The following is a 27,401-nucleotide window of genomic DNA, read 5'->3' on the forward strand; positions in this document are numbered from 1 at the left end:
GGGTCCCAAATACCTGAGTGTAGTCACCGTTGGCTGGGAAAAGAAGACTTTTGTTTGGCTATGAACTACGTTTGAATGGTTTTTTCTGGTGGGCACCCCATAATGGCCTAAGTAAATATGTATGATGTGGCAGACATTGTTCTAGAGAGTAAATACACAGTCACAAACAAAAATACTAATTAAAACATCCTCCCCAACTCTTATTGAGTTGACATTCTGGAAATATGAGCCAACACTGGACAAGTTAGCTGAGAACATTCACAGTGAGCAAGTTGCATGCTGCTGGGACATGGTGGTTCATTCAACTGTTCTCCATCTATTCGTGTATATCTGACATTTTCCATAGTAAGGTAAATTTATATTATGTGTGTGTGCACATGTGTGTGCATGTGTGCATATATAGGTCACATATGATTTACCATACTTGTTTTTCTTCTTCCACTCAGGAAGTCTGTGGCCCCCACGGTGACGTTTTGAAAGCATAGATGGAGTATCGTTTGTAAACTTGGCATGCTGGCACCGGGATGTGCCGATTTAAATGGGGCAGAACTGACCAGATGGGGAGAGAAAGTAACCTGAGAGGCCTGGGGGAGCCTTTGGAGCTGAGGGAGTGGAATGTGTAAAGGCTGAGAGAATGCATGGAATGTTCTAGAAAGAGGAAGGTCAGTGTGGTGACAACAAACAAAAGAAGTCTGTGCCAGGCAAGGGTCCTTCAGGGACTTAGGATGTTACGGAATGAGAGAGCCACTGGAGGATTCTGAGAAAAGGATCTGAACTCAACCTTCTTCCCATAAGGCCTTCTGAGTCCTTTACTCCTGGGCCTGTATTTTCTGCTGGCTGCCTCGTGTCAATCATGTCCTTCCCAGCATGCCTCTTCCTTCCAAAGGTTACTGATGAAACTACTTGAAACAAAAGATTTAGGCATTGGGTCTGGGATACTGAGGCTTTGAGAGGGATCTGGAGTAGAAGAGAACACATCACTGAGAAACCCCAGTCCCCCAGGGCCTGGTGCCCAGCTTTGGGACTACACTTTTCACACTAGCTTGTAAGTCTCACCAAGGACAGCTGTTGGCAGGACTGGAAGGAACAACGCCACATCATAGTGCTGGTGACTAACTATCACGGGTTAGGGTTTAAACCTGAAATGTCTTCCACTGGCCTCTAATTTAAACATCTGTCCCCAGATAGTAGTTGGGAGGTGTGGGGGTGTTCTTGGAGGTGGGGACTAGCTGGCAAAAATCAGTCACAGGTTGCTCAGGCAAACCCTTTAAGGTCATGGCTGGGATTCCATTTCCTGGATTGTAGTGATGTGAACAGCTTCTGTACACACCAACAACCTCTGAAACTAAGAGCTAAGATGAATCCCTTAAGTCGTTTGGTGATAGCCGTACAAGAGCAACTAATACACAGAAAGATGACAGAGTAGGATACCCAGCATGTACGGCAATTTTAAAGTGGGAAACTTTGAGAAGGGAAAGAGAGGGCACCAGGGGCTCAGCCCCAGGAGGGATCTTCTTAAAAATTAATAGGTAGGAGTGTGTGTGTGTAGATTCATGCACCAACAGTTAGAAAGCTCTTGAGTACACATCACAGGCTGAAGAGACAAGGGGCCACACTCAGAGGAAGACAGTGGCCAGGTCCACAACACTGACTGCTCACTAATGTGTCCTGCCGTGTGGACGCACCGCAGGCACAGTTCAAAGAGCTCCTATTCCATTTGTGTACACTAGAAACTCCAAAGTACAGAAGCTGAAGTGAATTTTAAAATTTCCGCAGGCAGGAGTCCTCCTCAGAGAAACTGTCCAAATAAAAGCATTTCCTTTTATAGACGTTGCCTGTATCAAATAGCTCTTTATCAGAAAACAATGAGGTAATTTTATGACAAAATAAAACAAATAGCCAGTAGCATTCACTTATTATTATCATTAATTTAGACTCTTGATATAAACATAGTTTAAAAAGTATACCAAAGAAATATAAAAGCAAGCAAGCAAGCCTGCCAACATACTCATGCACATAAACTGGGCCAATCAGCAGGCACCAGGTAAATAAGGGCAGAACTCCTGTGCAGCTCAGTCCTGAGGGGCAGAGGACAGTGAGAACAGACATTCTGGCTGGGCATGGCGGTGCATATCTTTAACTTCAGCACTCAGGAGGCAGAGGCAAGCGGATCTCTGGAGTTCAAGGCCACAGATAGAATTCCAGGAAACCCAGGGCTACAGAGAAACACTGTCTCAAGTCTCAAACAAACATACAAACAACATCACCCCCCCCCAAACAAACAAAACCTAAAACCCAAACCATTTTTACAACATGATAATCTCTTGTTTTCAGCAGAGGATAAACTTTTCATTTCATGTAGACCTTTCCAATACTGGAAATGATGCCTGCTTTCCCTGATCAGCAGCAGGGAGAAGACAGTATTTAAGGGGGCAGGACTACTCAAGCTGGGTAGTGGGCCAGTCAGACCAGCAGCACCGTGCACACACATCCACACGGAACTTTAACTGCCACGTCCTCTCGCCTGGGAACAGTGCCCTTGTGAAAACCCGGGGGAGAAGCACAGCTTCCTAGTTGCTCATAGGCACACTTCTTGGTCAGTGAAAGGGCCGGCCTCTTCTGGGTCTGGACCTCAGGTGGCTGGCAGACCTCCGCAGCTTTTTCCTCTCTTGGCGATGCAGTTTCTCGGCCTCTTGTTGCTTCTTTTGCTGTTCAGACTAAAAGAAAGTGAGGTGAGTAGATGAAAGGGTTTGCTCTAACCCTCAGGGTGGAGCACAGGGCTGCAGTCACAGAGTCCTGTGCAACTCAGCATCAAGTTCTGGCTGCTGGATAACAGCCTGCCCGGGGAAGCAGCAGTAGGACAAAGAACAGTTTTCACTGTCAAAGGAGAAATTCTGAATCCCTGGCAAAGGAGAACTGTCCATACCAGCCTGACCACAAAGTAGGAGCCCCCTGGAATGCTCTAAGAGGAGTCATGCCTACTTCTGCTTGCACACTGAAAACTGTGCATTCATTCACATAGACTTAAAGGCAAACAAAAAATATTGTATTTTATAAAATACATATCAAACATGTATTTTATTACACACATATCAAAATGCACTAAGACCTACACCTGATTAGATAACTCGTTAGGACTGGCTCCAAAGAGCTTTTGGGTGCTAGGGAGGGAGGGAGAGAAGGAGGAAAGGTAGCTAGAGCAAACCTCCCTAGAAAGAACAGGCTCGGTATTACTAACCCCTGGCAGGTTGGTGGGGATGGTTTCCACTTGAGTTCCCCAGCTTCATTTGCTTGAGAGGCGGCAATGCTCCCAGACCCCACTTTCTTCCCAGTGTCATTCCTACTCTCAGCAGACAATCAGTGCAGAGCCCATTGAATAGAGGAGCTAAGGTGTGAAATCCACACCAGTGCTTGCTGTTGGCACTTGGAGCTTTAGTACACTTGGATAAAATGCAGATATTCACCAGTGTTTCCCTCTTGAAAACACCATCTGAGTTTAAAGAGTGCGTGTGGGGAGATGAGGGCAGGAAAGCAACTGGTGACCCACAAAGACCCATCTCTGCATTCTGGTAGCTTGGGTTCTGATATTACTCCAGGTCTATTTCTGATATCAATAATATATCCTGTGTATTTTCAAAATAACCCCTGCCCAGTATGCCCTTCCAATTCAGGTGGAAGCCTCCCTCTGCAATTCAAGGCTCCATTCCTCACTGGGTGGGGGCAGGGGATGGAGGTGCAACCACATCCTCCTCTGGTCACAGCCAGTATGTGTTTTTAAAAAATAAAAACATTATGTTAGGCTGGTGAGGTGGCTCAGTAGGTGAAGGTATCTGCCACCAAGCCAGACCACCTGGGGGCCAAATGGTGGAGGAGAGAAATAACTCAAGTTGCCCTCTGTCCTCCACATGTATGACATGACTGTGTGCGCACTCATATGCACACAAATAAAATATATGAAAATGTTGTATGTCAGTTTAGGTCTCTGCTTCCTAAAGCACTGCTTAGACTCCTTGTCATGGCCCACAGGCACTTCCTCCACCAGAGTAGTTACTTTGGGCTAATTTGGTAAATATGTCATTTGCCCTATTTCCTTAGCAGAGAGAAAGGGCTGAGCCTTGCAGCCATTCAGAGCAGGGCACTGGTTCCTGTGTTAATAAGGGGACTCTGGAACCTGGGGACTGCACCTACCCTGTAGACCAAACTGCACATCGTCAAGACCCTCATAGAGTTAGCACAACTATTTAATTCTGATAAACCAGGCTCTGGGTTTGTTTCAGTGAGTACTTGGGGGGCAGGGGCGGAAGAGGGGGAGAAAATTTAAGTTTCCCTTAAATCCTCCCCACCCTCAACAGTGTCTGTGTAGCCAGACAAGCCTCACACTCATGATCTTCCTGCTTTAGCCCCAAGCACGGATTAGGGTTGTAGGTATGCACTACCATGTCTGGCTTACAAAATGCATTTCTTTAGATATGATGAATCCAGATAGGATGCTAGGAGCTGTAAGGATTTCTGGAGTCTTCATGTGCGAGTATGGCTCTGTTGTTGCAGTATGAAGCAGGACTGTGGGCAGCTCTAGGCAGTTTCTCGGCCTTTTCCAGGCTAAGAGTTGCCAGGAGAGCTGGGAAGAGGCCTCTATTGTTCATAGACAAAGCTCCCCCCACACAAGGTCTATCATTAGCCTCTCTCTCCCCAAGGCTGCACTGGGAGACCATGCCACTGTGTCACCCACTCATCAAGATTTACGGGGCAATTAGCTCTTTTCCAAGTCAGCTTTCCTCTTTTTCCTTGTTCCTGTGCAACTGCAGCCTACAGCCCTCCTGAGGAAGGGGAGAGGGCAGACGCTAGCTGTAGTGACATAAGCAACAGCCCTGATTCAAGCATTAGTACACATAGCTCCCGTGTATTCTACTGGCACTGCAGAAAGCACCTATGGACATACTGGCCAACTTGATGATTTTGCCTCAATGTATCATATACAATAAACATAGAACAAAAAGAAACGCCTATAAACAACTACACAAACATGTCTCTAAATATATATTTAACACATACTAAATAATTAAGAACATGCCAATCAAGTAATAAAACTCATAAATCAAACATTAATTGACATAGCATATTCTCCCAAAGGGTTTTGAAGCCTACACTTGATTCAGCTCTGATATCACTTCAAGCAAGTCTCAGGATATCACCTCATCTTGTCATTTTACCCCAAATTTACAAAGTGATATTCAACTTTGTGCCTGACTTAAAAGGTCTGTGGGGTGGAAATGACTGTGTCTTCTCACTGCCAGACCCGGGCTTGTGACCAGCATCCTCCCACTGTGCTATTTCCCAGCCCTGACACAAAAGCTTCGAGTGGAACAGTCATAGATCTAGTGAACATGCAGAAAGCACTGACTGGCTTGTTGAGTGTGGGATGGAGTTCAGCGGCAGAATGTTACCTGCATGCACGGCCCTGGAGGACCGACAGTAAGCATCAGGAGAGACAACGAAGAGAGAGAGCGTGAGGGAGGAGCTGAGGGAGTGCACATGTCCTTTTCTGTCAAGTTTTCCAATTCACTGAAAGAACTGACCAGTGAGCAGCTCAGACGGCCCAGAGCTCCTGCTTGTCTCACCCTGTGCTCTGGGCTACAAGGGGCTATGAACAGAATAGGAACAGTGCTGCCCTACAGTCTGTTGGACAGAGCCACACAGAGAAACTGTGGGTCTGTTCCTAGAGATGAATCCTGTTTCAAAGGTGACACAAACTTGTCTCTTAGACAATAAAGCTAACAATAAACCCCGTTACACAATAAGCCCTGTGTTGACAAGTCATACTCTTCTCATTTGATTTTGGGGGAAAAAAAGCCTAACGTATCAAGTAGTTTTAGCTTAAAAATTCTGATCTATTTAAAAGAATAGATTACAAACTGGCAGAATTTTGGAAAACTGCAAGAACTCCTCTACTAAGTGTGTGTTCCTGTGTGAAACACACAGCTCTTCCTGCGTATACTGTTAAAAAGAAAACCTCAGGGGATATTATGGCATGTAAGTGAGATGTCAATTTAGAGAAGGAGCTATAGGGGGATGGCAGTCACCTTTGCAGATGCCCTTTTTACTTGATGACTTTGTTGAGGAATCTGACTGGGAAGGAGAAAATTATCTTTTTGAGAAAAGAGACCATGTTGTTTTAGTTGTTAGCTAATGGCAGATACTTAAGCAACTCAGTCCCTCCCACAATGTGCAAAAGGCATTAGCACTACAGCATGTTTAAGAAATGCATCTTTGCCTGGCAGTGATGGTACACACCAGTAATCCTAGCTCTCAGAAGGCAGAGGCAGGTGCATCTCTCAGTTCAAGGCCAGCCTGGTCTACAGAGTGAGTTCCAGGACAGCCAGGGATACTCAGAGAAACCCTGTCTTGAAAAACCAAAAAAAAAAAAAAAAGAAAGAAAGAAAGAAAGAAAGGAAGGAAGGAAGGAAGGAAGGAAGGAAGGAAGGAAGAAAGAAAGAAAAGAAAAGGATCTTCAAGACAATTTAAAACAGATTATCACTGACTGAGAAGTCACTTTGGGAAATGCCTGTATCTGGGACCATCACACAACTAGTCACTTCATAGTCCTTCTAGGTAAGTAGTACTGGGTGTGTTTATCTCCTTCCTCAGACGAGCTCTTGTGTAGCTAGGCTGCACAATGGGCCAGAGACTCAGAGGAACGTAGGTTATCTATCAAGCACGGCTGACTCCAGCATGAGGCCTTTCCCCCATGAATGTTCTTCTGTAGCTGTTACCCAGCTGGGACTCTGGTACAGGAAAGCACTGGAGTAGGGAACACAGCTTCCTCAGTGAGAGATGCTTGGGAGAGTGGCTCCAAAGCCATACACATACCTAGAGCTTTTCTGTGTGAATTAAAAATAAAGTCATGAAACTACTTACCCTCTTGAGAGTAAATGTCAACTGCTTGCTGCCAACAGTGGTGTCTGATACATTCAATGCCCCATGTTTTGCTTCAAGTTTCAAACGATCTTCCAGAGTTTTGCTGTAGGAGGTTAAAAGAATGTCACATTCATTAACGTGCTTGACTGACTATCTGGAATGAGTTTAATTAGGACTGATCACATGAACAAGTCTTCCATGCACATGAGAAACAGTAACACTTGGCTAACAGAGCCCAGAGCCGGGTGTCCTCAAACTGCCATTTTCCATATGCACACTGTAAAGGCAGTGGCGGACAAACCACTAATTAATTCAGTAGTCAAGGACCTCAATCCCAATGGCTGCCACTTAGCTCACTGGATTGTATTTCTGAAGCTAAAATGCAAGGAACAATGTTTCTGGCCTGGGGTAGTCTGCAATGGTGGTGACTCTAGGTCACTCTGTATTTAAACCAGCAAGGTGGGTGGATATTCGGGCCCTTGTTCACCTCCTACAAGGAACTGGGTGCAAGCTGAGTTCCCGGTCACAGAGAGTCCCTGACATTTCTGGTTTTTCTTCATCAGCCTTAGTCAATCCCCATCTTCTACACGGGCAACTGAACACAAATCCCTCTGCTCACACCAAAAGGAAACAGAAACAATTTATGTGTTGGGTAAATTCTATCTGATTTCTTTCCATTGAGATATCTGCTGCTATCTTAAGGTTTTAACACTTCATTCCAGAATAGAAGAATCTCAATTCACTTCTTGATGAGGTTTTCCAAACTATTCTAGTCTCTTTATACAATGGGTATCTCTGTAACTGTTGGTTGACCTATAATTTTCTTCTTTATAATGAAAAATTCTTATGTGCTCTCCAATGCTGGGGAGAGCATATGCGTGTGTGCATGTGTGCACGCCTCTACTGAGGAGACAAAAACTTTTTACTCTGTAGTGCAGGCTGGTCTTGAACTCGAGGCCACCTGCTTTAGCCTTCCTAGTCCTAGGATTACAGGAATGCACCATGTCCAAATCTCTGGGAGCAATATTACATTCAAATCCCAACAGCAGTGATACATAAAATTTACCTGCACATTACTGAAATGCGTTATCATAAATCAGAACATTGAGACCCCCGTCCCCACTAAGTTGCTTTGGAGTGGAAAAACTGAAGCAAACCCAGCTATATGCAGTAAGGGTCTGCCTGCTCCAGAGCACAGGAGAGGAAACCAGAAAGGAAGAGTGCTGCTTCTCTTGCAGTTTTTTCTTCCTCTTCAAACCAAGTAAGTGCACAAAACCAAAACAAAGCTCGAGGCCCCCTCCATCTCCCACCTTCCCTTGAGGGACCCTACTGAGGACCTCTTAAAGTCTCTACTAAAAATCTAATAGAACAAGGAGCAGGGTGGACTGTGAGAGACATCCTCTGTCCTCTGTCTCCTGGAATGATCTCTGTGACTAATTATGAGTGGATCCCTGCTCTTGAAGGAGATTTTGAGTTTGATGTTCACACCATGAGAAGTTCACTTTTACAGCTACCTATAGTGTGCTAAGCACACCTTCGTTACAGAGTCTGAGGCATACATAAGTGGTTAGCATAAAGTGGCGCTCTTTTCTAGGCGATAATGTTATTAAGAAGCACTTTTAAAGCACTTTTCATCTTCAAAGTTCTTTACAGACTAACTAATTAATCCTTTCAACATCCCTGAGACAGAAGTATTTATCCTTTATAGATGGCAAAAGGGAGGTAAATGTTAAATGACTCGCCCTAGGCCATATGTGGATCAAGTCTAAAACCAGAGCTCCCGGAGCAAGTTTGCTTTTCAGGCGTGTGCGAGACCATGGATTTATATACATCTCTTCAGGAGACATGTCCATCAAGTGTTCCCAGTGACAAGCATCCACACGACAAACTGTAAGGAATTAAAATCCAGTTGCAATGTTTTAAATAACTCACAAGTGAGGCACAAGCTGACTGCAGTGCAGCAAACTGTGCACCAAGGCAGACGCCTCAGCCTGTTCACGGCAGCTCTTTTTACAGCTCTCAACGTTGAGCTTCAAAGTTAACAGGAATTCTGAACTATGGAGCCACTGAGACAAAGTGGGCCACAGAGAACCTTAATTTGGAAAGTAAAAGACTTTTCAAGTCAATTGTGGGAAATTACTACTCTTTAAGAATGCACTGACTTCCTCCACACTAGGGCACATAACTGCCTTTCTCCCAATGTTCTCTCCTCCTGTGCCTGTAAAAACTTGTTCTGTCTAGGCTGCTCAGAGAGACAAGCTGAGTGTTAGGACGAGGCATGGCAGAAGATCAGAGACAGCTGGGGATGGTGTGCAGACTTCTACATTAAAGCACGCTCCCCTCCCTCCCTTTGAACGTCAGTGTGTGGCTGCCACCTGGCAGGTCATCCTCTGCTGCTTGAGTGTGACTGGTCAGAGAGAAGATGCAGAACAGACACAGTGCAGCAGCATGACAGGACGCAGGGAAGCAGGCAGGTAGGGGACGGGCTTCCCTTCTTACTTCAGGCCCTCCTTATCTCCCAACCCCAGGCCTCAGGTCTGGGGATGGAAGGCGACAACACATGACACTTTTTGTTTGTTTGTTTTTTCCGAGAAAGGGTTTCTCTGTATTGCCCTGGCTATCCTGGAACTCACTCTGTAGACCAGGCTGGCCTAGAACTCAGAAATCTGCCTGCCTCTGCCTCCCAAGTCACATGACACTTTTTAGTTGGTACAATTACGTATTTCAGGGAAAAAAATGTAATCAGGACAAGTTAATAAAAATATTATGGTGACTAAAAAGAGAAAACACAGGAATTAAGATTAGAAGCTGAAGCCGGGCGGTGGTGGCGCACGCCTTTAATCCCAGCACTTGGGAGGCAGAGGCAGGCGGATTTCTGAGTTTGAGGCCAGCCTGGTCTACAGAGTGAGTTCCAGGACAGCCAGGACTACACAAAGAAACCCTGTCTCGAAAAACAAACAAACAAACAAACAAACAAAAAAACCCAAAAAACAAAAAAAACAAAAAACAAAAAACAAACAAACAAAAAAAACCAAGACTAGAAGCTGAAACACCCAGCTATCCAGGGTAGAACATAAAGGGAAGAGCCTAAACGATTAGTAAGGATACCTTAATATAAAAAAGAAAATGGGCATAAACTACAAGGGGAAAAAAAATCAAATGAGATATTTATTAGCTGCCCCAGGAAAGGAGAATGACTTACTTCTTTGAGGCTTAAAATACACACATACTTTATAATTTCTTTAATTAGCAACATTTAATTAAAAATCACTCCTCAACCACGTTTTTGAATCCCTCTGCAGGGGAGGGCAAGCTAAAGTGCAGAAGGCACAGTACCGCAGTGCTCCTCAGAACAGAGTCTGGTCACAAGGCAGATGGGGTCTAAATATAAAATATAAACAGTGCTTTAGTGTTTACAGTTTTAATATTAGGTACTCCTATAACCAACTTTGGGGGCTCACTGGTTAAGAACATTTTCTGTCTTTGCAGAGGACCCAAGTCTGACTCCCAGCAACCACACCAGCAGCTCACATCTGTCTAAAACTCCAGTTCCAGGGTCCCTGACACTCTAGCCCCTATGGGTATCTGCACACACATGATGCACATAAACCCAGGTAAGCGCATACACATAAACACCGAATAAGTAAATCTTTTAAGTAACTCACAAATTTTTGCCTTTCCTATAAAAGTTACAAATACTCTCAATATTGCTAGTTTGCAAATGGTGCTTCAAAAGCTCCAGTGAAGGTGATCAATTTAAGTAGCCAAAAAATGTGATACTTCAATCTCTCAGCACACTTAACTAAACAGATATATGGCTTTTATCTGACTCAAACATGTTTTCCCTGGGATTCTATTTCTTATTAAACATATCCTCAGCACACTGTAGCCTTTCATATCACACAAAAGCCTTTCATATCACACAAAGCCTTTCATATCACACATATCTCAAATCAACACATACCACGGCCCAGACTTAGGTCTCCATTTGTCCACGGGATACAACCAAGAAGACATAGGCTCTGTGGAGTTCGTAAGCTGAAAACCCAGCTCTATACTTTGAATGTCAGATTTGCTTCACTTCATAGGGAATATGCTAGACAGTTCAATGCTAACCTCAACTGTTCCATTCTGCTTTGGATTTAAATCCGTAGCCAGTGTTATAGTTGGTGTCTGCCTTCCTTCCACCTTCACATAGCCTTCTGGGTAATAACCTGGCTCTGAGTCTGTCAGCTTCTCTTGCCCCTGGCCTTGGGCAGGGTCTAGGCAGATGGCCCTTTTTGGGTGTGGGGGCAGCTCTATCTCTTCTCAGACTCTGACAGTCTGAGTGGCTCCCTAGTTCAGTCTCTCCCATACCACTGTTCTAAAGCTGAGACACTTTGTTATGGGTTCCTGAACAGGGGCCTCTTTTGCTTCTATGACTTAATTCTATGATAAACACGCAGTATTGTTATATAAAGTGTTTGTTTTATTGAGGGAGGGACAGACGAGGACAGATCTGATGCTGGCCAGTTCTCCATGGCTTTCCAGGGGACGGTGGGACCTGCCCCTACCCACCGAGTGCTCAGCACCATACCTTTCAAAAGGCCAGTTCCAACATGACTCTCACAAACAGTTTCTTGAGTTTTCTCTAAATCAAGCCCCTTTCTTTCTTTTCTCTCTCTTCCACACCTCTCTGACTCAGAGGATATCTGCTAGGTTAGGAGTAACAGACATGTGTCCCTTCTTCCTGTCCTCAGGGTCTAGGAGGGTCTTAGCTCATTCATACCAGGCACTCCTTGGATATTTGATGAATGGATAAAGGGCGGGGAAGCTGATAAGTGGGTGAATAACTCAAATACAGTTAGCAACGTGAAAAGCATGAAAATTTGTGTTGATGGACGTGTGTATCTATCTAAAACCTGCTGAATACTGACTGTTTACTTTCTCTGTTACAAAAATAAATTTCAAGCTGGGCAAGTCTGAGTGAATATTTAAACACAATAGATCCCATTTTGATGCTGTCTTTTCTGGACTGCCTTGTGGTGACTCATGGGGTAAACTTAAGGAGTTATTTCAGTTCTCCGAAGGATAATGGTTCAATGCTTTACTAAGCAGTATTAAAATCTGCAAGCCTAGGATTTGCCACAATAATCCAGTCAAGACTAGCACTCAGTAAACTGCTTTTTGCCAGTGCTGGCCAGACCCACTGGGCTAGCCCTTTAAGTAGCAAATGCTGTAACCTCCTTGCTCTTCTCACAGGGACTGTTTTACTCACTGAGAGTGTTTTACTGCAGTGATTCCTTCAGCTGTTGCTTATTTTTTGTTTAAAAATGTTTCAGTTCACTGCATTTTATTTATTTAGTGCAGAGAAGGAGCATGTGTGATAGTCTAACAACTTCTAGTAGCCAGCTCTTTCATTCCACCATGAGAGATCTAGGCTCAAACTCAGGTGCCAGCAAGTGTCTTCACCCACAGAGGCACTTCACTAGACCTGCTGTTTATTCTCAAAATTGTAAAAATTACACGTACAATCTGCATGAGTGTGTGCTGTGTGAGAGAGAGGCTGGAAGAGGGAGTCAGGGTCCTGGGAGCTGGACACACATGGTGTGAACATGGTGTGAACCTCTGATGTAAGTGCTGAAAATAAACTCAGGTTCTCTGAAAGAACACCAAGCACTCTCTACCATGGAGCCATTTCTTCTGCTCCACTAAATAAGAATTAAAATAAAAAACCCTAAAAATATTTTTAAATTGTGTTTTATGTATATGAGTGTTTCATTATCATATATGTATATGTATCATGTGTGGGCCAGGTTCTGTGGATGTCAGAAGAAGGCATCAGATCCCCTGGAACTGGCATTTCAGATGGTTGTGAACCACCATGTTGGTGCTGAGAACTGAACCCTGTTTACTGAAAACAAACAAACCAAAAAACAACACATGCTCTTAACTGCTGAGCCATCTCTTTAGCCCCTAAACACAAACTTTTATCCTGTTTGTTTTTCACATTACTATCCAGCTCCAGCCCACAGGAAGAATGCGATCAAGCTTAGTCATACTCCCACCCCCCAAAGCTGCCTAATTTCTATGGTTACACTGAAAACAACCACTGCAGTTTCCTACCAGTGGTTACCAGGACATGAGATTTTCCTTGAGAAGAGGATGAAGGAGTAACTGACAGTCTACCCATCCAGTGCCAATTGCATTCCAAGCACTAGTTGGGAGCACACAAAGCAAGATAATGCAGTAGAAAAATGCAGTAGAAAATAAACAATAAATGCAGTCTGCAGTAGTGGCCTGAGAGTAACCCCTGGACAAAGCAAGATGCACAGTTATGGTGTGCCCACCCTGCAAAGCTATTTAGCAGTTTCTCAAAAGGCTAAGGCAAAGGGACTGCAATTCCTCTCACATGTAGGAAAAAACACATTCCAGCCTGAGCTATAGTTAAGCCTAAGCCAGCTTGGGTTCTCTGTAGTGAGACTCTTGTCTCTCAAAAAACAAAAGTAACCAAATGGCTGCCCCAGACAAAATTCTACCCATGACTCTGTGTGTGTGTGTGTGTGGCGGGGGAGGGGGGAACGGCGCGTACCACTAGCTTCTTTATAACACATCTTTGGCTAACTAGAATGCATGTGCTCCTAGGTTCTAAGTGGAAGGAGCGGCTCACCATCTGCTGTCCCAGTGTGTTAGGTAAGTGGTTGAAGTGTGAAGATGAGAAAGATATGTCTGAACTCCAGAAGCAACACTGATGCCTTCCCCACCCCACTTTTCTCACCCCAAGACTTTCTAAAAAATCACCTTTTCCTGAATGGAAAACTGGGTGCTAGAGAAAGAAGCTCAAGAGCCAGACTGGTACTGGCTCTGCCTAATGTCTCTGGCCCAGCCAGCTGCTTGCAAGGACATCCCAACTCTTCCCTCAAAGACCACTTAGAGCGTCCAACGTCATCTCCATGCTCTGCTTACAGAGTCTCAAAGGAAAGATGTACCATTTGATACTTGACAACTGAAAATAGTTAAAAACAATCCAACTTTTCTGGGGGCTGATGTTCTTTCATTATGGTGAATACTTATAACAGAAGCACTAAAGCATGTGAGGTGGACAGCCTGGGAGCAGCAAGCATATCATATTGCTGCACAGCCATCACAAACAGCAGCATCCCCAGGGCATGCTTGTCATCCCACACAGAAGCTCTGCACCCACTAAATGAGCCCTGGAAGCCACCACCCTTCCTATCTCCCTGCATCAGACTAACCTACTGATCTTCTATCTCTCCAATCAGTTATAAAAGACTTAACATTTCTAGCAAATTTTTGAGTAAATTTCCAATAATCAGACAGCTAACTGAGCTAGGGTAAGGTGCTTGCTATGTTTGCCTATGTAAGTGTGTAAGTGCACATGTATACAGAGGCTGTTGGTCAAAGTTGAGTACCTTTTTCAATTACTCTTCACTTTTTAAATTAATTATTATTCTTGAGACAGGGTTTTTCTAAGCAGCCCTGGAGTTTACTAGGAGCCTAGGTTGGCCTTGAACTTGTAATTCTCCTGCGTTTGCCTTTGTAATGCTGGGATTAAAGGTGTATGCCACTACACCCAGTTTCTTTTTTTCCCTGAGACATGATTTCCTACTGAACTTGGTTTCTGCAGATTTGGTTAGACTGACTGGCCAAGTCCCAGGGATCAGTCTGTTCCCAGGCATGAACAACTGCATCCAGCACTTTTACATGGTACTGGGAATCAGGCCCTCACATTGGAACAGCAAACACTTTACCAATTGAGGAATCCCCCAGCCCTTGATCTGGTTAACTAGAGGTCCTGTTAGCCTATACTTCCAGGCCTCAAAAGTGGTATGAGGAAGGAGGATGGAAAACTTGAAGGATCCTGGGCTTCATAATAAAACTTTCTCAAAACAAACAAATTAATTAAACATTACTTTTGTTAGCACAGCAAGTACCTAAAGGCTGGGCAGCCCAATGGAAAACACAAGGACAAGAGTGGGGCTTTTAGAGACTAAAAGTGTTCTAACATATGTTAATATATGAAGACTTCAAAGAGTTGTTCAAGGAGCAGTGAGGGCCCAGTGGCTTTACTGGTGACTTTCCTGCTGGGTTGAGGGTGGGAAGCATCCCCGCCCTCTCCTCTGGTACCCACCACCCAGAGAGAACAGGTGCCAGCTCTGGGCCGGTGTGTGAGGAAGGAACATGGCTGGACTCCACAGGCTACTCACTTCATCAGTCTCTGCTTGGTGGCAGACTCTTTGAAGCTCCTGAACTCTTCGCCTGCTTTGATCTCGTAGAACTGGGGCTTCAGGACTGTCTGCTGGTCCTCCTTCAGTTGCTCCTGCCGCTTCACTCTTTCTTCCTGCTGCAGGAGTCTGCGCTGCTTCCTGACTTCTTCAACCCAATCTTTTTCATCATCTGAACTCTCTGAACTTTCTGCATCACTGGGCTTTCCTTCCGGTTCTTCCTCCTCTTCCTGAAATCAAAAATAGCAGCAAGAGCTCTTCCCCCAGCCAAACATGGACCATTAGAGGCATCAGCCCATCAGAGTACGTGACAGCTGCTCCATGGAGCATCAGAAGAAATGCCTTTAATTAATAAGATACACTCCAGGCTGAATGTCAAGCAATTAGTATGCAACTAATTACCTCTCATGTATAATCAGAGGCTTTGTAATTCACAGAAACTGTATGTTAAGAAGCTGTAAACACACAGTATCTGTCTTTATGAAATGTCATGCTTTCCCTCATTTGAGGGTCTTAGATTTTACACAGAATACACATGTGCACACACAGACTCATGTGTGCATGTATGACATGAGAGTAGAAGTGTGACTGTTGAGTGAAAAAACAGGACTAACAGGAGGAGAGGGGTGAGGAGGATAGGTAGACTGGTGTCAAAGTGTCCTTATGCAACACAGTGCCATGTATACTGCAGAACAAAAGGTCTTCAAAGCAGGCAAACAACAAGAAGAAGCCATCTCTAGCTAATTGACAACGGGCATGCCTTACATTCTTGAGACGCTCCTGCTGCTCCAAGAGTCTCAGCTGCTTCTTCCTCTTCTCACTAATCCTTGAGACAAGTGGATTGAGAAGCCTGAACTCTTCACTGTCCTCATCCACCTGGAAGTCGGGGTTCTCAAACATAACTTTAAACCGATCATCCGTCAGGATGTTAGGAAGGCTCTGCAGGAGAGACAGGGACCGGTGTAAGTCAGTATCTGAATTAAAAAAAATCTCATCAGAAAACGGTTTTACAACACTTAAGTCCATAAGGTATAGACTATTAACATAAAATGTTCAAAATTTCTTTAGAATCAATTTCTAGAACCTTCTGATTGATTCAACAATAAAACAAATTCTGTTGATACATTTAACAGCTGATTGATAATTTTTGGCTGTTATACATAATAATCTAAAAATGAATCTTTGAGCTAATATTATGCTTACTATATAGGAAAGAATTTCTTCAATTGATATTTTTAGTGTAAAAAACCACAAACAACCCAATATTTTTCAAGGAAATACATAAAATTTTAAGATATGGCTTTCTTTTTTGAGTCAGGGTTTCTCTGTGTAGCAGCTCTGGCTTTCCTGGAACTCTCTCTGTAGACCAGGCTAGCCTCAAACTCACTGAGATCTACCAGCCTCTGCCTCCCAAGTATGAGGACTAAAGGTGTGTGCCACCACTGCCAGGCTAGGATATGGTTTTTAAAGTACAGCTACCATATTAAACTAAAATAAGAAAGCTTTCCAATGTCACAGTCCACAATGGAAGGAGTTTAAGTTGTCAGTCAGTGTGGTGGAGTAGCTGGCAGTAGCAATTTATTGTCTCCACCTAAGGAACTATGGAACTCCTGACTATGAGGCTAGGACATGTCCATGCATTATAAGGATAACTTCATTGGTTTTCTTCCTTGGACCACGGATCATTCTTATCGGACACAGTACAACCTCTACATAACAAAGCTTTGGCTATTCAGATTCATTTGCATAGTTCAGACTGACATTAAACTCCTTTTTATTTGATTGTTTTAAGTAGCAAGCTTCCTAACATGTTTAACAAACACATTTGCTCACTGACTCAGATGATGGTCATTTCACGCTCAGGGCCTAGAAGCCAGTGGAAAGCAGTCACCCAGGAATGATTACAAATCAGAGTGACAACCTCAAACAGCGCTGGGAAGTGCCAGCCTACTTGTGATGCTCTCGCCTCTCCTAACAGACCTTATTTCTCTGGCTGATGCTCCACTTCTGAACTCAGTTCTGAATGCCGCATCTGTGTAGCAGATCTACGTAAAAACATGGCAAATCACAAGCCATGGTGAAGTATGGCCCACTTTTTACTTGAATAAAACTACAAACTGATAATCCCTTAACTAAAATTCTAAGAGATACAAGTTCAAAAGTCTTCCTTGAGTAATAATTCATTTCTAAAAGGAAGAAAAGACCTAGTGTCTGACACCAACTTCAGAGGGAAGAAAAAAAAAAAAAAAAAAAAACAAAAAAACCACAATGTGTTTGCTACAAACCTCTGCATAAAAAAAATGTTCAGAATGTATAAAGGGCATTCAGAATGTATGAAGGATGCTCAGGTGTACGAAGGTACTCAGAAGAAAAAAAAGTAATCTAATAGAAATATCCAAGAGGGTATCCTGGGGACATGGCATCAAGGAGACCTAAAACCAAACAGGTTTCAACAGGTAGAAATTGGAAGAGAAGGGCTGGATGATCAGCAGTTAAGAGCACTTACTACCCTAGCAGAGAATCTAGGTTCTGTTCCCAGTACCTACACTAGGCAGCTCACAACTAACCATCTGTAACTCTAGTTCCAGAGGATCTACATATTCTAGCCTCTGTGGGTACTTGCTTGTGTGCATGTGTGCATGTGTGCATGCATGTGTGTGTGTGTGTGCGTGTACTCAAACATATACTCATACACACAGTGTACATTATTTTGATTTAAAAAAGAAATATAAAGACAGAATTTTAACTGACTGAGTAGTGAATCATCTGACAAAAGTAAACCAGTAATTTGGAAAAGACATCTTAAAAGACAAAAGTTAAAAACAACCAAGGCAGACTATAAACACTCTCATTACTCCACAACTGCTCTTCTGAAGACCTGGGGGAGCCACTACTTAGAGAAAGAGGCAGGAGAAAGGAAGACACAATGACAAACTGAAGAGTGCTTCTGGGACCACAGCAGACAAGGGAAACTGCTCTAAGAGGTGGCAGCAACATGGTGCATGGCACAGGGCTAAGGAACAGACTAGAGCCATTATGAGCGAGATTCAGGGGCATCCTAGGAAGTGATGAAGAGGCAGGGCCTGGACTAGGGTGATGAAAAGCAAAGGGTGGGACTGATTCCAGCCAGGGAGCAATCCCTGTGAAACACACCCCTACAGAACTAAAGCAGCAGCAGCTGGATGAGATGAGAGAGCTAAGGGTTAAGCATGGGGTTAGAAACAGCTCTTAGCTGTTTGGTCTGGGTGGGCAGACACTGTGAATGATGCGCTTGGAGCCATCATTAGGGTATCAGAATAAAAGGTGTGAGCTAGAGCGAAGGGCAGGAAATAAAGTTCATTGAAGACTAAGTGCGACACAGACATCATCCACATCCTGACAGACACCAATAGTAATTCATGCAAGGACTCAGGAGAGAGGAAGGGGCTACCAGGTAAATTTTGGAGTCACTTGTAAATGTGAGAAAGTTGATATTGGCAATCAACCAATATTCCAGGTCAAAAGCTATGTGCCTATTAGGTTAAAAACCAAAGAAGGCAAAAAATTTTAATATCTCGCTGTATTTGTCAAAATTATTATATTTAAAATATCAGAGACTGTTAAATAGAGTATGTTGTTGGTATTTTAAAGATTTTTCTCCTTGTTAATTTACAACAAACAAATTATCCTGCCTAAAGACAAGTATGCCTTAGAGAATGATTATAAAATAAAAAATCCTTTGACCCAGCTGTAAAAGTAATTCCCTTAGGGACTTTTGCTTGTCTAATTGCTTATTTTCACAGCTGTCTTAAAAGAAAAAAGAATAAGATAGTGATGTTCTTGAAGTAGTTTACAAGTGTCTGGCTGGTGATCTGTCTTATAAATACACACACATATACATGCTCAACACTTGCTTTGGTGTTTGGAAAACATGTGAACGCGGTGTTCAGAACGACCTCAAAGAATCACTTCTGTAGCTCTGAGCAGACAGTTATTATTATCTTGTCCTAATATAGAAACATACAAAGACTATCCACTACTTAAAACCCTGACTCTCTAGCCCCACCTCTAGCCTAAAGGAGGTAGAGGAAGAGGTCTAGTGGGGGTTGGGCAGGTTGTGAGAGAGGGAAGTGAGCAGTAACAGGAAGGAAATGAAGGCAGGCCCGCAGGGGGAGGTGCTCTCCCAGCCTGCAGGTGACAATCCTCAGGCTGCTGAGCTCACCTCACCTTCCAGCAGGAAGATGGCCACAGACCCGCGAGTGCTAACACGGGTTCTCCCCTAAATACCCCAGCTTGTCCCTGCTGTACTGTCATGCAGCTCTTTAGTTCCCTACCCTGACTCTGAATAAATAATCAAGACCATAGCAGAAAGTAGTAACCTTTTCTTCCAAGAGAATTCCCGCTAAAGACCTAGGTTTCTAGGTTGACTGGCTCAGCAAGCAGCCAGACTGCAGCCTGGAAGGCACCTAGTATGACATGGTGGTCATGGGACCTTTGCCCGGAGTAAACCCTGTCACCTCTGTCTGGAGGGTGCAGGTCAACGGAGTGTGAAGCTGCTAGGAGAACTTGTGTCTTGTATTTACCCTCATGAGTCCTCACTGGGCACTCATCTGGTGAATGGAAAGTATTTGGGTAGAAACTACTTTCCTTCAGAAACCCAGGATTCTTTCAATTCTTTGTCCAACGTAGAGAACATGACATAAAACAGTACAGGGAGCTCCCAGGATTTGAAGGTGAGCTCTTCAGGAATGTACAAACAAACACATCTGAGCTACACAGACCTTGCCATGAGGTCCAGACTAATGGGACAGAACAAGGGGCTGATCAGTGACAGTGACACAGAAACTTACTCTAGTGGAAATCAAAGTCATGTGAGGTGACTCGGCTACAAATAGCATTTACATAGTTACAACATTGTAAAAGCCCAATATTGACTTCACCAAAATTACTATCCAGCTTCAGTGGAAAGGAAAAGTCAAGACGCAGCACCACAGGCAACAGCAGGAAAGAGCTTTATACCAAAACAACCAGCTAAAGACGGGGAAGTGTGTCCCCACAGTAGCACAAGCAAGGCAGGAAGGGAAGATAAGGAAATATGAGGTATGATGTCCAACCCTCCCAGGAGGCCCTGTGACAACATCTAGTTTTGAGTGTTCATATCATTGTAATTGTAATTTGCAATAAAAAGACTTTAAATTTTAATGTTAAAACTATCTGATCTAACTCAGTATGTTTGCACATAGTCACATTTTTTCCCCAAAAGTGAGGAATTATTACTCTACTATAAAGTGTTAATGGCATTTACTGATTCCTGAGATGAAGACATTGATTCTGTGGCTTTCTAGCCCTAGGAAGCAGACAGCCTCTCTCACACAGAAGCCAGGAACAATGCACTCAACACAGACTGCAGCAACAGAGGGACAAACTGAGCAAAAGGGCTGGCATGTAGAACACGTGCTGCAGGCAAAATGGTCCTGCTCACTTGGATAGACCCTTAAAAGCTAAGTGGGGTACAGGTATCTATGCATCTCAAAGATGCTTGTGCATACAGGAAGTTCAATTTGCATTTGTTGAAAGGTAATCGTAACGAACACCGCCAAGTTCTAACTTCCTACAGCATCCAGACAGTGCTCACTGCTGGTTTGCATGATAACTACGTGGTAGGTCATTTCCTGCTGTGGACTCAGCATCACCTGGAGGGCATACAACTTATTAGACGCCGGGACCCTATCAGTGGGAACATAACTGGGAACAGCCTTCACCGTCTGCTCCATTAGGCTCTGTATCAGTCAAGACAGAGATTACTTTGGGTCAGGAGACAGCAGTGACACTCTGGAGGTTCTCAAGAGTCTTGCTCATAGATGAAACTGATGGTCTGCTGTAGTTTGCAACTCTTTCAAGTATTCCTTACTGATAAGGGGTTCTTTCTTTAATTTGTGAATAAACAATTTGGTTTGAAGATAAAAACATTAGATGATGAATTATACAACTCTAAGAACAGATTTTTAAAAGACCATGTTATATCTATATTACAAGAGAAAGATTGAACTTTAATAATGGGGTCTGATTTAGCTTAAGTCAATAAAAAGCCAATCAGGGCCTGTTTTATTAACAAAGCTTCCTAGAAGAATCTGGTGATCATGTGATGTGGCTATAAAGGCACAGCTGGTTATAAAGAGGCAAGAAGAAGACATAGCAGGTGACAGGGGAATGTAACACTTTCTAGGCTTTGTCCCTCTAAACCCAGCACAAACAGTACAAACCCAATAACTATCCTCCTAAGAGAGACGTCAAGTGAACGCATGCTGTCTTGGTTATGAAGTACAGAACAGGTGCAAGCGAGAGTTAACGCTTGCCTGGAAGTACCATCCAGAGAGTCAGAGCCCACAGATGAAGTTAAACACCATGAGGCCCTTCACAACAGGATTCAAATTTCAGTGACTTCTGAAAGTACTCAACTGTGGTATCAGCAGGAACTGTAAACTCCCACTACTCTGATGTGAACAGAAGCCAGCTCATGAGCAGTGGCCACCATGGTGTTTCTTTCAATGCTCTCAGTCATGTGCCCCTATGTTTATACAGCATAGGAGCATGGCGTTGCTGGCATTGCATACCAAGTTAAACTTTCTTCACAAAGTTGAACTTTCTTCACAAAGTTGGTGATTAATGAAGAAAAAAAGATGAAAATGTAGCAGAGGCGGGGAAGGAGGAGAGGAGGTACAAGAAGAAAGAGCTAGGAGTGGTAAATGGGATACTGCCACTGGCTAGGACTTGATAGATACATAATGAGAAACAGTGTGAAACGAATGTCTCAAAATAAATCAGAAAGCAGTAGTAACAGAAGGCAAATCTCGCACTTGCAATGCCACCAGCAAAGCCCTTCACATTAAAGGAACTCTCAGAGTGGCTAGGACGGGTCTCAGTGGCACAGAGCTTTCCTGGCATTCATGGTGCCCTGGGTTTAATCCCATTGCTGCAGAAATTGATATGCTCTTAGAGATAGTTAATGATATTAACAGGGCCTTGGATGAAACTTTGAAAAGCAACAATTTACTAGGGCAAAGGAAAATACCGCGTCCATATTGAAAGTGTGGGAAAACAGCACGCATTGTTCAAATTATTCTTGACAGTTTTTACAAAATAAGTAAAAAAGTAAAATACTAGGATATTTTCTACTGTTTTGATTAACAGTGTATTTAAAAGGCTTCAGTTGCCTATTTTCATTTTCCTAGACCACGGCTGTGCTTCCAGCTTTCCAGGTCATTTCTACCATTCTACTGCCCCGCCTCCATCCAACCTCAACAAAAGACTCCCAATGGAAGGGTGAAAAGAGATGGCTCAGTTGGTTAAATATGTCCACAGAACCAACATGAAAATCTGGGTATGGTAGTGTATCCCTATAATCTCAGCACTGAGGAGGGAGAGACTATCAGAACCCAGGACTCACTGGCTACCTAGCCTGGCCTAAACCCAGGCACCAGGGAGAGTGTTTCAAAAATCAGTGTGGCCAGAACCTGAGGACTAAGACCCTTTCCCCAACACACAGAGTTTCTCAAAAGGAATGTACCAACTTCTGCATGTTCATCACCACGACCTGTTAGAAGCCTCTGCCATATACCAGGCTGCTCAAAACAGCGAAACTGAGTTTAGTACCCTATAGCAGGGTTGTACCAAGAACTCTGAGCACAAAGAATACCTAAAATGCATACATCTATACTCTAAATTAGCTCCATTCTCTTCCTCTAGGAGCTTCAGGAAGATAGTACAATGGTCACTTCCATGTGGCTTGTAAAATGACATTATAAAGCTGAAAAGAGTCATAGGCTAATCACCCTCAGACTCAGCTGACAAGACCAACGTGAACGCTCGGGGAGAATGCCTGCAAAGCGGGAAGCCACCATTTCCACCCTGTAGGTACACACACTTGGTCACATACTGGTGTACATAGCTACATGACAAAAATGTGAATTTAAATGAGTAAGCTTGCTCAGTATTGGTTTATTACTCAAGAAGAGGACAGGGAAACATAAAACAATCCATGTATTTTACTTTCAAGGAGCTTCTGAAGATTTAAGTAATTTACTTAAGAATATAATAGGCCAGGGTAAAAGGCTACTGGGAGAGGCTAAGGAAGAGAAACAGCAAACTGGAGCATCTGGTCCAAACTCCACAGAAGTGGCAGTACTAAGATGGTCCCTACCTGTCCTTATGGATTACAGGTGAACGGGAAGCTGAGGGAGCCAGCTAGCATCACAGCCCATGCACAGCCAGACTCAAATAGGAGCCTGGATTCTGAGGAAGGCCAAGGAACCAAGGAGCACAGTTGGGCTCATGAAGCTATGGCTTGTACACACCTACCTGGTTGGAGAGCAAGGAATAAGCTACCAGACAAGGAGCCTACTTGGCCCAAGGTGACAAGGTTACGCTCTTACTCCAGGTCCCACATGCTCTTCTGGTGGGCAAGGGTTTGGGGGCAGTAGACACTACACTGCTCTCAGCAGATGAGGGAACAGGACTGGGGAGGACCCCAGAGTCTTCTTCATAAATCTGGAAAAACTAGGCATATCTTTCCGCCTCAGGACAACACTAAGATTATGCTAACTTTTATTATTTTATGGCTGGTCCCTGTCTGTCACCTCAGAAAAGGCAGGCAGGTAGCAGCTACATGGCAGCACATACCCTCCCAAAATGCCATGTCAAACCCAAAAAGCAGTTACGTCTAGAATTAAAAAAGTCTTGACCAGAAAATCCTACAAAATCATGCAAATCAAGAAGTTCAAATTTTCTTGTTCGTTTTCAGAACATCCGTGAAACTGCCCAGGTCATTAAGGGTGCGTGTATCTGAAAAGCCACCATGTGTCTGAAAGGTGTCACTTTAAGGAAGCAATGTGTGCTGCATGGCATAATGGTGCAGTAATGCGGGGTTCCCAGGCCACAGTGGGGCTGGACACAGGTTGGTGGTACAAACAGTGCTGGGTTCAGAGAGTGATGCTAAACACAGCAGTTTTGAGTAGATTGTCCACACTGTGAGCTTACTGATACACCACTGAACATACAACGCTCACGGTGGGTTAACCCAAATGCCAGCTTTCCCTGTCATATGCACATGATCCTGACCAAAAGAAGCAAACTGTTCCTGAGCACAGAAATAAGTTCAGCATAAAATAAATGCAAATAAAAGGAAAGCATGAGACAATAAACCTAGTCAGTACAGAAAAAAGCAGCAGCAGTTTAGCAACAAAAGGATTAAGAAAATTTAACACAGAATACGTAGCCACTTAAAATACAGATAATTTAACAACATGGGAAACTACCACTGTTATCTTCTAGAAGCAGGTAACATTTAAACATAGACATATGTTATGACCTTGCTAATTAATACAGTGTATACCTTTAAGAGGATTGACACAGAGGAATTGGCCCAATACTAATGCTTTATAGAGAGTATGGGGCGGGAGGAGCTTTTAACTTTTTTCTTCCTTTTTCTTCCAATTTTCAAACTTCCCATACTGAGCAAGTATTGGGGGGGGGGGAACCCAATAATAAAAAGATACACATTATTATCCAAAAACTGCAAAGCAACTTACTGATACTTTCTGTGCCTTAGGACATCTTACCTTAACTTTCTTTTTCAGTGTAGACTTTTGTTTCTCCTCTTCCTCTTCGATTAATTTAAGTGCCAGTTCTTTGTTAACTTTTGGCAGTTTCTGGTAAAGAGATGGAAATAAGATACACTGAGATAAATACACTTAACATTAAAGACCAGCAGGCCTGTGAGTAGTTAAGTTCATAAAGGGCAGCTCACTCCTGTTTCTTAGTTTACTGTCCATGGCAGCAAAGAATTATACAAGGAATAGCAGCAGGTGGGCCAAATGGCACAGAACTGTAAGCATGGCCTGTAATGGGGGCATACTGTCTTCCCAGCTCACTGGGAAGCTGGCCACAGAGGGCCTGGGACCCTTGGAATTGCAGCCACCTGCCCTTCTCTCTGCTGCAGTTGTGGGGACCTCTGAAATGCTTCCTGCTCTGTAAAGGGTGAATTCCTAGAGTCTAGGACCCTAGACTAGAGTGTAAGGACTCTCAGATAAGCGGTGGGCCACCTACTGTCCTCTTTCATCGTATCATGCTCATTTATTGTACTAAGTGTAACTCTGGCAGGTCCCCCCCTGTGGAACTGTAACTGTGGAAAATGGAACAAGCACTGAGGTCATCTCAGGAAAGTTACTAGTCTTTTTGTTACTGATAGTGTGGATATTACACACATATTTTAAACCAATGTTCAGTTATAAATATTTTATCACTCAGTGATTTGACTTAATGGATGGGATGCCAGCGAGCCAAGAAGGCAGGAAGCTCCTCCCTGTCTGCTCATGGTCTGGCAGGAATAACCAACAGCAGTTCTTTACCAGGGGAATAGCAGGTGGCTCTGGCGGCAGTGGTATTCAACAGTCTGCAGTTCTCAACACACCCAGGATCACCCTCAAATCCCAAGAGCACCAGCCTGCCAGTCCCTTAGGAGTCTGGGTCCTCCTGTGCCCACACCCTTCTTGCCACCTGGATCTCAGTCACCGCCCTTCTCCCATCTCAGTGTTTCTGTCTTTTGCGAGCTCAAATGCCTACCAGATGCTAAATCCTCTCTATCAATACAACTGGTGCTGGCTGTTTCCTGACTCTGTCTACTAGCATCCTGGGATGCAGAGAACCTGAGAACCAAGTACACTAGCAGGAAATGGAGACAAGCAGATTTCTAACATCTGTCAAACTGAAAACAGCTGGAACTGTTATCAGGTGTTCTTAGTGCGGCCCACAGCACTATATCAAAGCACTATATCAAAGCACTATAGCCCAGTGTGTCTTGGCCTTTTGGTTATTATCAAGTACATAATATTACCCAAACACCTAACCACCCACCCTCATGACAAAGTACACCAAGAAAGCAAAGATGTGAACTACAAGATGGAAACTCATGGGTATGATGGGAGACTTCTTCAGAGTAACACACAAAATGAAGATTAACTAGTTTCCTCTGGTAATCACAATGCTGAGTAGAATCTTTACCTTTAATTGGACTCTCTGTGCACGTGTTTCTTCTATCTTCTGTCGAATTTTATCTTTCCTATATTCTTCATAAGCAAATGGATTGACCATTAATTTCACCTTTTCAAAACAAAAGAATGAATCAGGATTTAGTAGTGTGTGTATACATGCATGCATACATACATACATACATACACACACACACACACACACACGCCAGGCAGTGGTAGTGCACGCCTTTAATCCCAGCACTTGGAAGGCAGAGGCAGGTGGATTTCTGAGTTCGAGGCTAGCCTGGTCTACAGAGTGCGTTCCAGGATAGCCAGTGCTATACAGAGAAACCCTGTCTCAAAAAACAAACAAAACAATTGTAGCAAAAAAAGTAGATCCCTCACAATGCAGAAGTATGTTTTATGAAGGCAAAAGTAGGCAGAAGTAGCTAAGGATGACTTACTATCACCTGAAATACCCGTAGCCCATACTTACCTTGTGGTAGAGTCTGATATCCATGAAAAACCCATGCATATATGCTCGGAGGAAAGGGGATCCAATGAGATGTGTGAGCCCTGCAAAAGTTAATCAGAAGAGGAAAAGTCTTTATGACATGTTCATTAAAATTTAATTTTCTTTCCTTCTTTATTAATGGTTATTTTATGTGTATGGGTGTTTTGTGTGCATGTATGTCTGTGCACCATATATATGCAGTGTCTGTGGAGACCAGAAGAGGGTGTTAGATCCCCTGCAACTCAAGTTACAGAAAGTTGTGAGCAGTCACATGGGTGCTGGGGATTGAACCTAGAAGAGCAGACAGTGTTCTTAATCGTGAAGCTCTCTCCAGTCTTTAAAATTTAAGCTTTCTTAAAAAACAATTTAATTATGATAGTTTCTATTTAGAGTAACACAATTAAGGACTGTTAATCTTGAATATTCATGGGAATATATAAGTAATTCCATTAATACCATTCTTCTTGTCTTAAATGTCATATTAAGTATAAAAGACGAAAAAGTATTTTTTAACTTTGACTATGGTAAAGAGGGTTCCTTAAAATAGTGGTTCTTAGACTTTGAAACAGACTGTTCATTTGTTCACTGAGACAGGGTCTCTGCATGTAGCCCTGGCTGTCCTGGAACTCTCTATGTAGACTCCAACTTCTAGTGATCTGCCTGCTCCACCCCTATACCTGTCTTCTGCAGGAACTAAAGTGCTGGAACTAAAGGCTTGCACCACCTGCAGGGCTAAACAGT

The 27,401-nt window shown here is 43.5% G+C and overlaps 1 protein-coding gene across 2 annotated transcripts in view; it reads right to left on the reverse strand.

Moving 5' to 3' along the window:
• Window positions 1-1,898: 1,898 nt before the first annotated feature.
• Nol10 (nucleolar protein 10) overlaps window positions 1,899-27,401 on the reverse strand; it is a 78,208-nt gene continuing 52,705 nt past the window's right edge. For both annotated transcript variants that reach the window (XM_034514401.2, XM_076942080.1), the window contains 7 exons: window positions 26,643-26,722; window positions 26,178-26,276; window positions 24,737-24,826; window positions 15,906-16,079; window positions 15,123-15,370; window positions 6,916-7,018; window positions 1,899-2,717 (listed from right to left, as the gene is read on the reverse strand). In XM_034514401.2, coding sequence (XP_034370292.1) covers window positions 2,598-2,717; window positions 6,916-7,018; window positions 15,123-15,370; window positions 15,906-16,079; window positions 24,737-24,826; window positions 26,178-26,276; window positions 26,643-26,722 — 914 coding nt within the window. In that variant the 3' untranslated portion in view covers window positions 1,899-2,597. The remainder of the gene's footprint in view (window positions 2,718-6,915; window positions 7,019-15,122; window positions 15,371-15,905; window positions 16,080-24,736; window positions 24,827-26,177; window positions 26,277-26,642; window positions 26,723-27,401) is intronic.

This window comes from Arvicanthis niloticus, chromosome 11, assembly GCF_011762505.2.
Source record: "Arvicanthis niloticus isolate mArvNil1 chromosome 11, mArvNil1.pat.X, whole genome shotgun sequence".
In the NCBI taxonomy this organism is placed as follows: Eukaryota; Metazoa; Chordata; class Mammalia; order Rodentia; family Muridae; genus Arvicanthis; species Arvicanthis niloticus.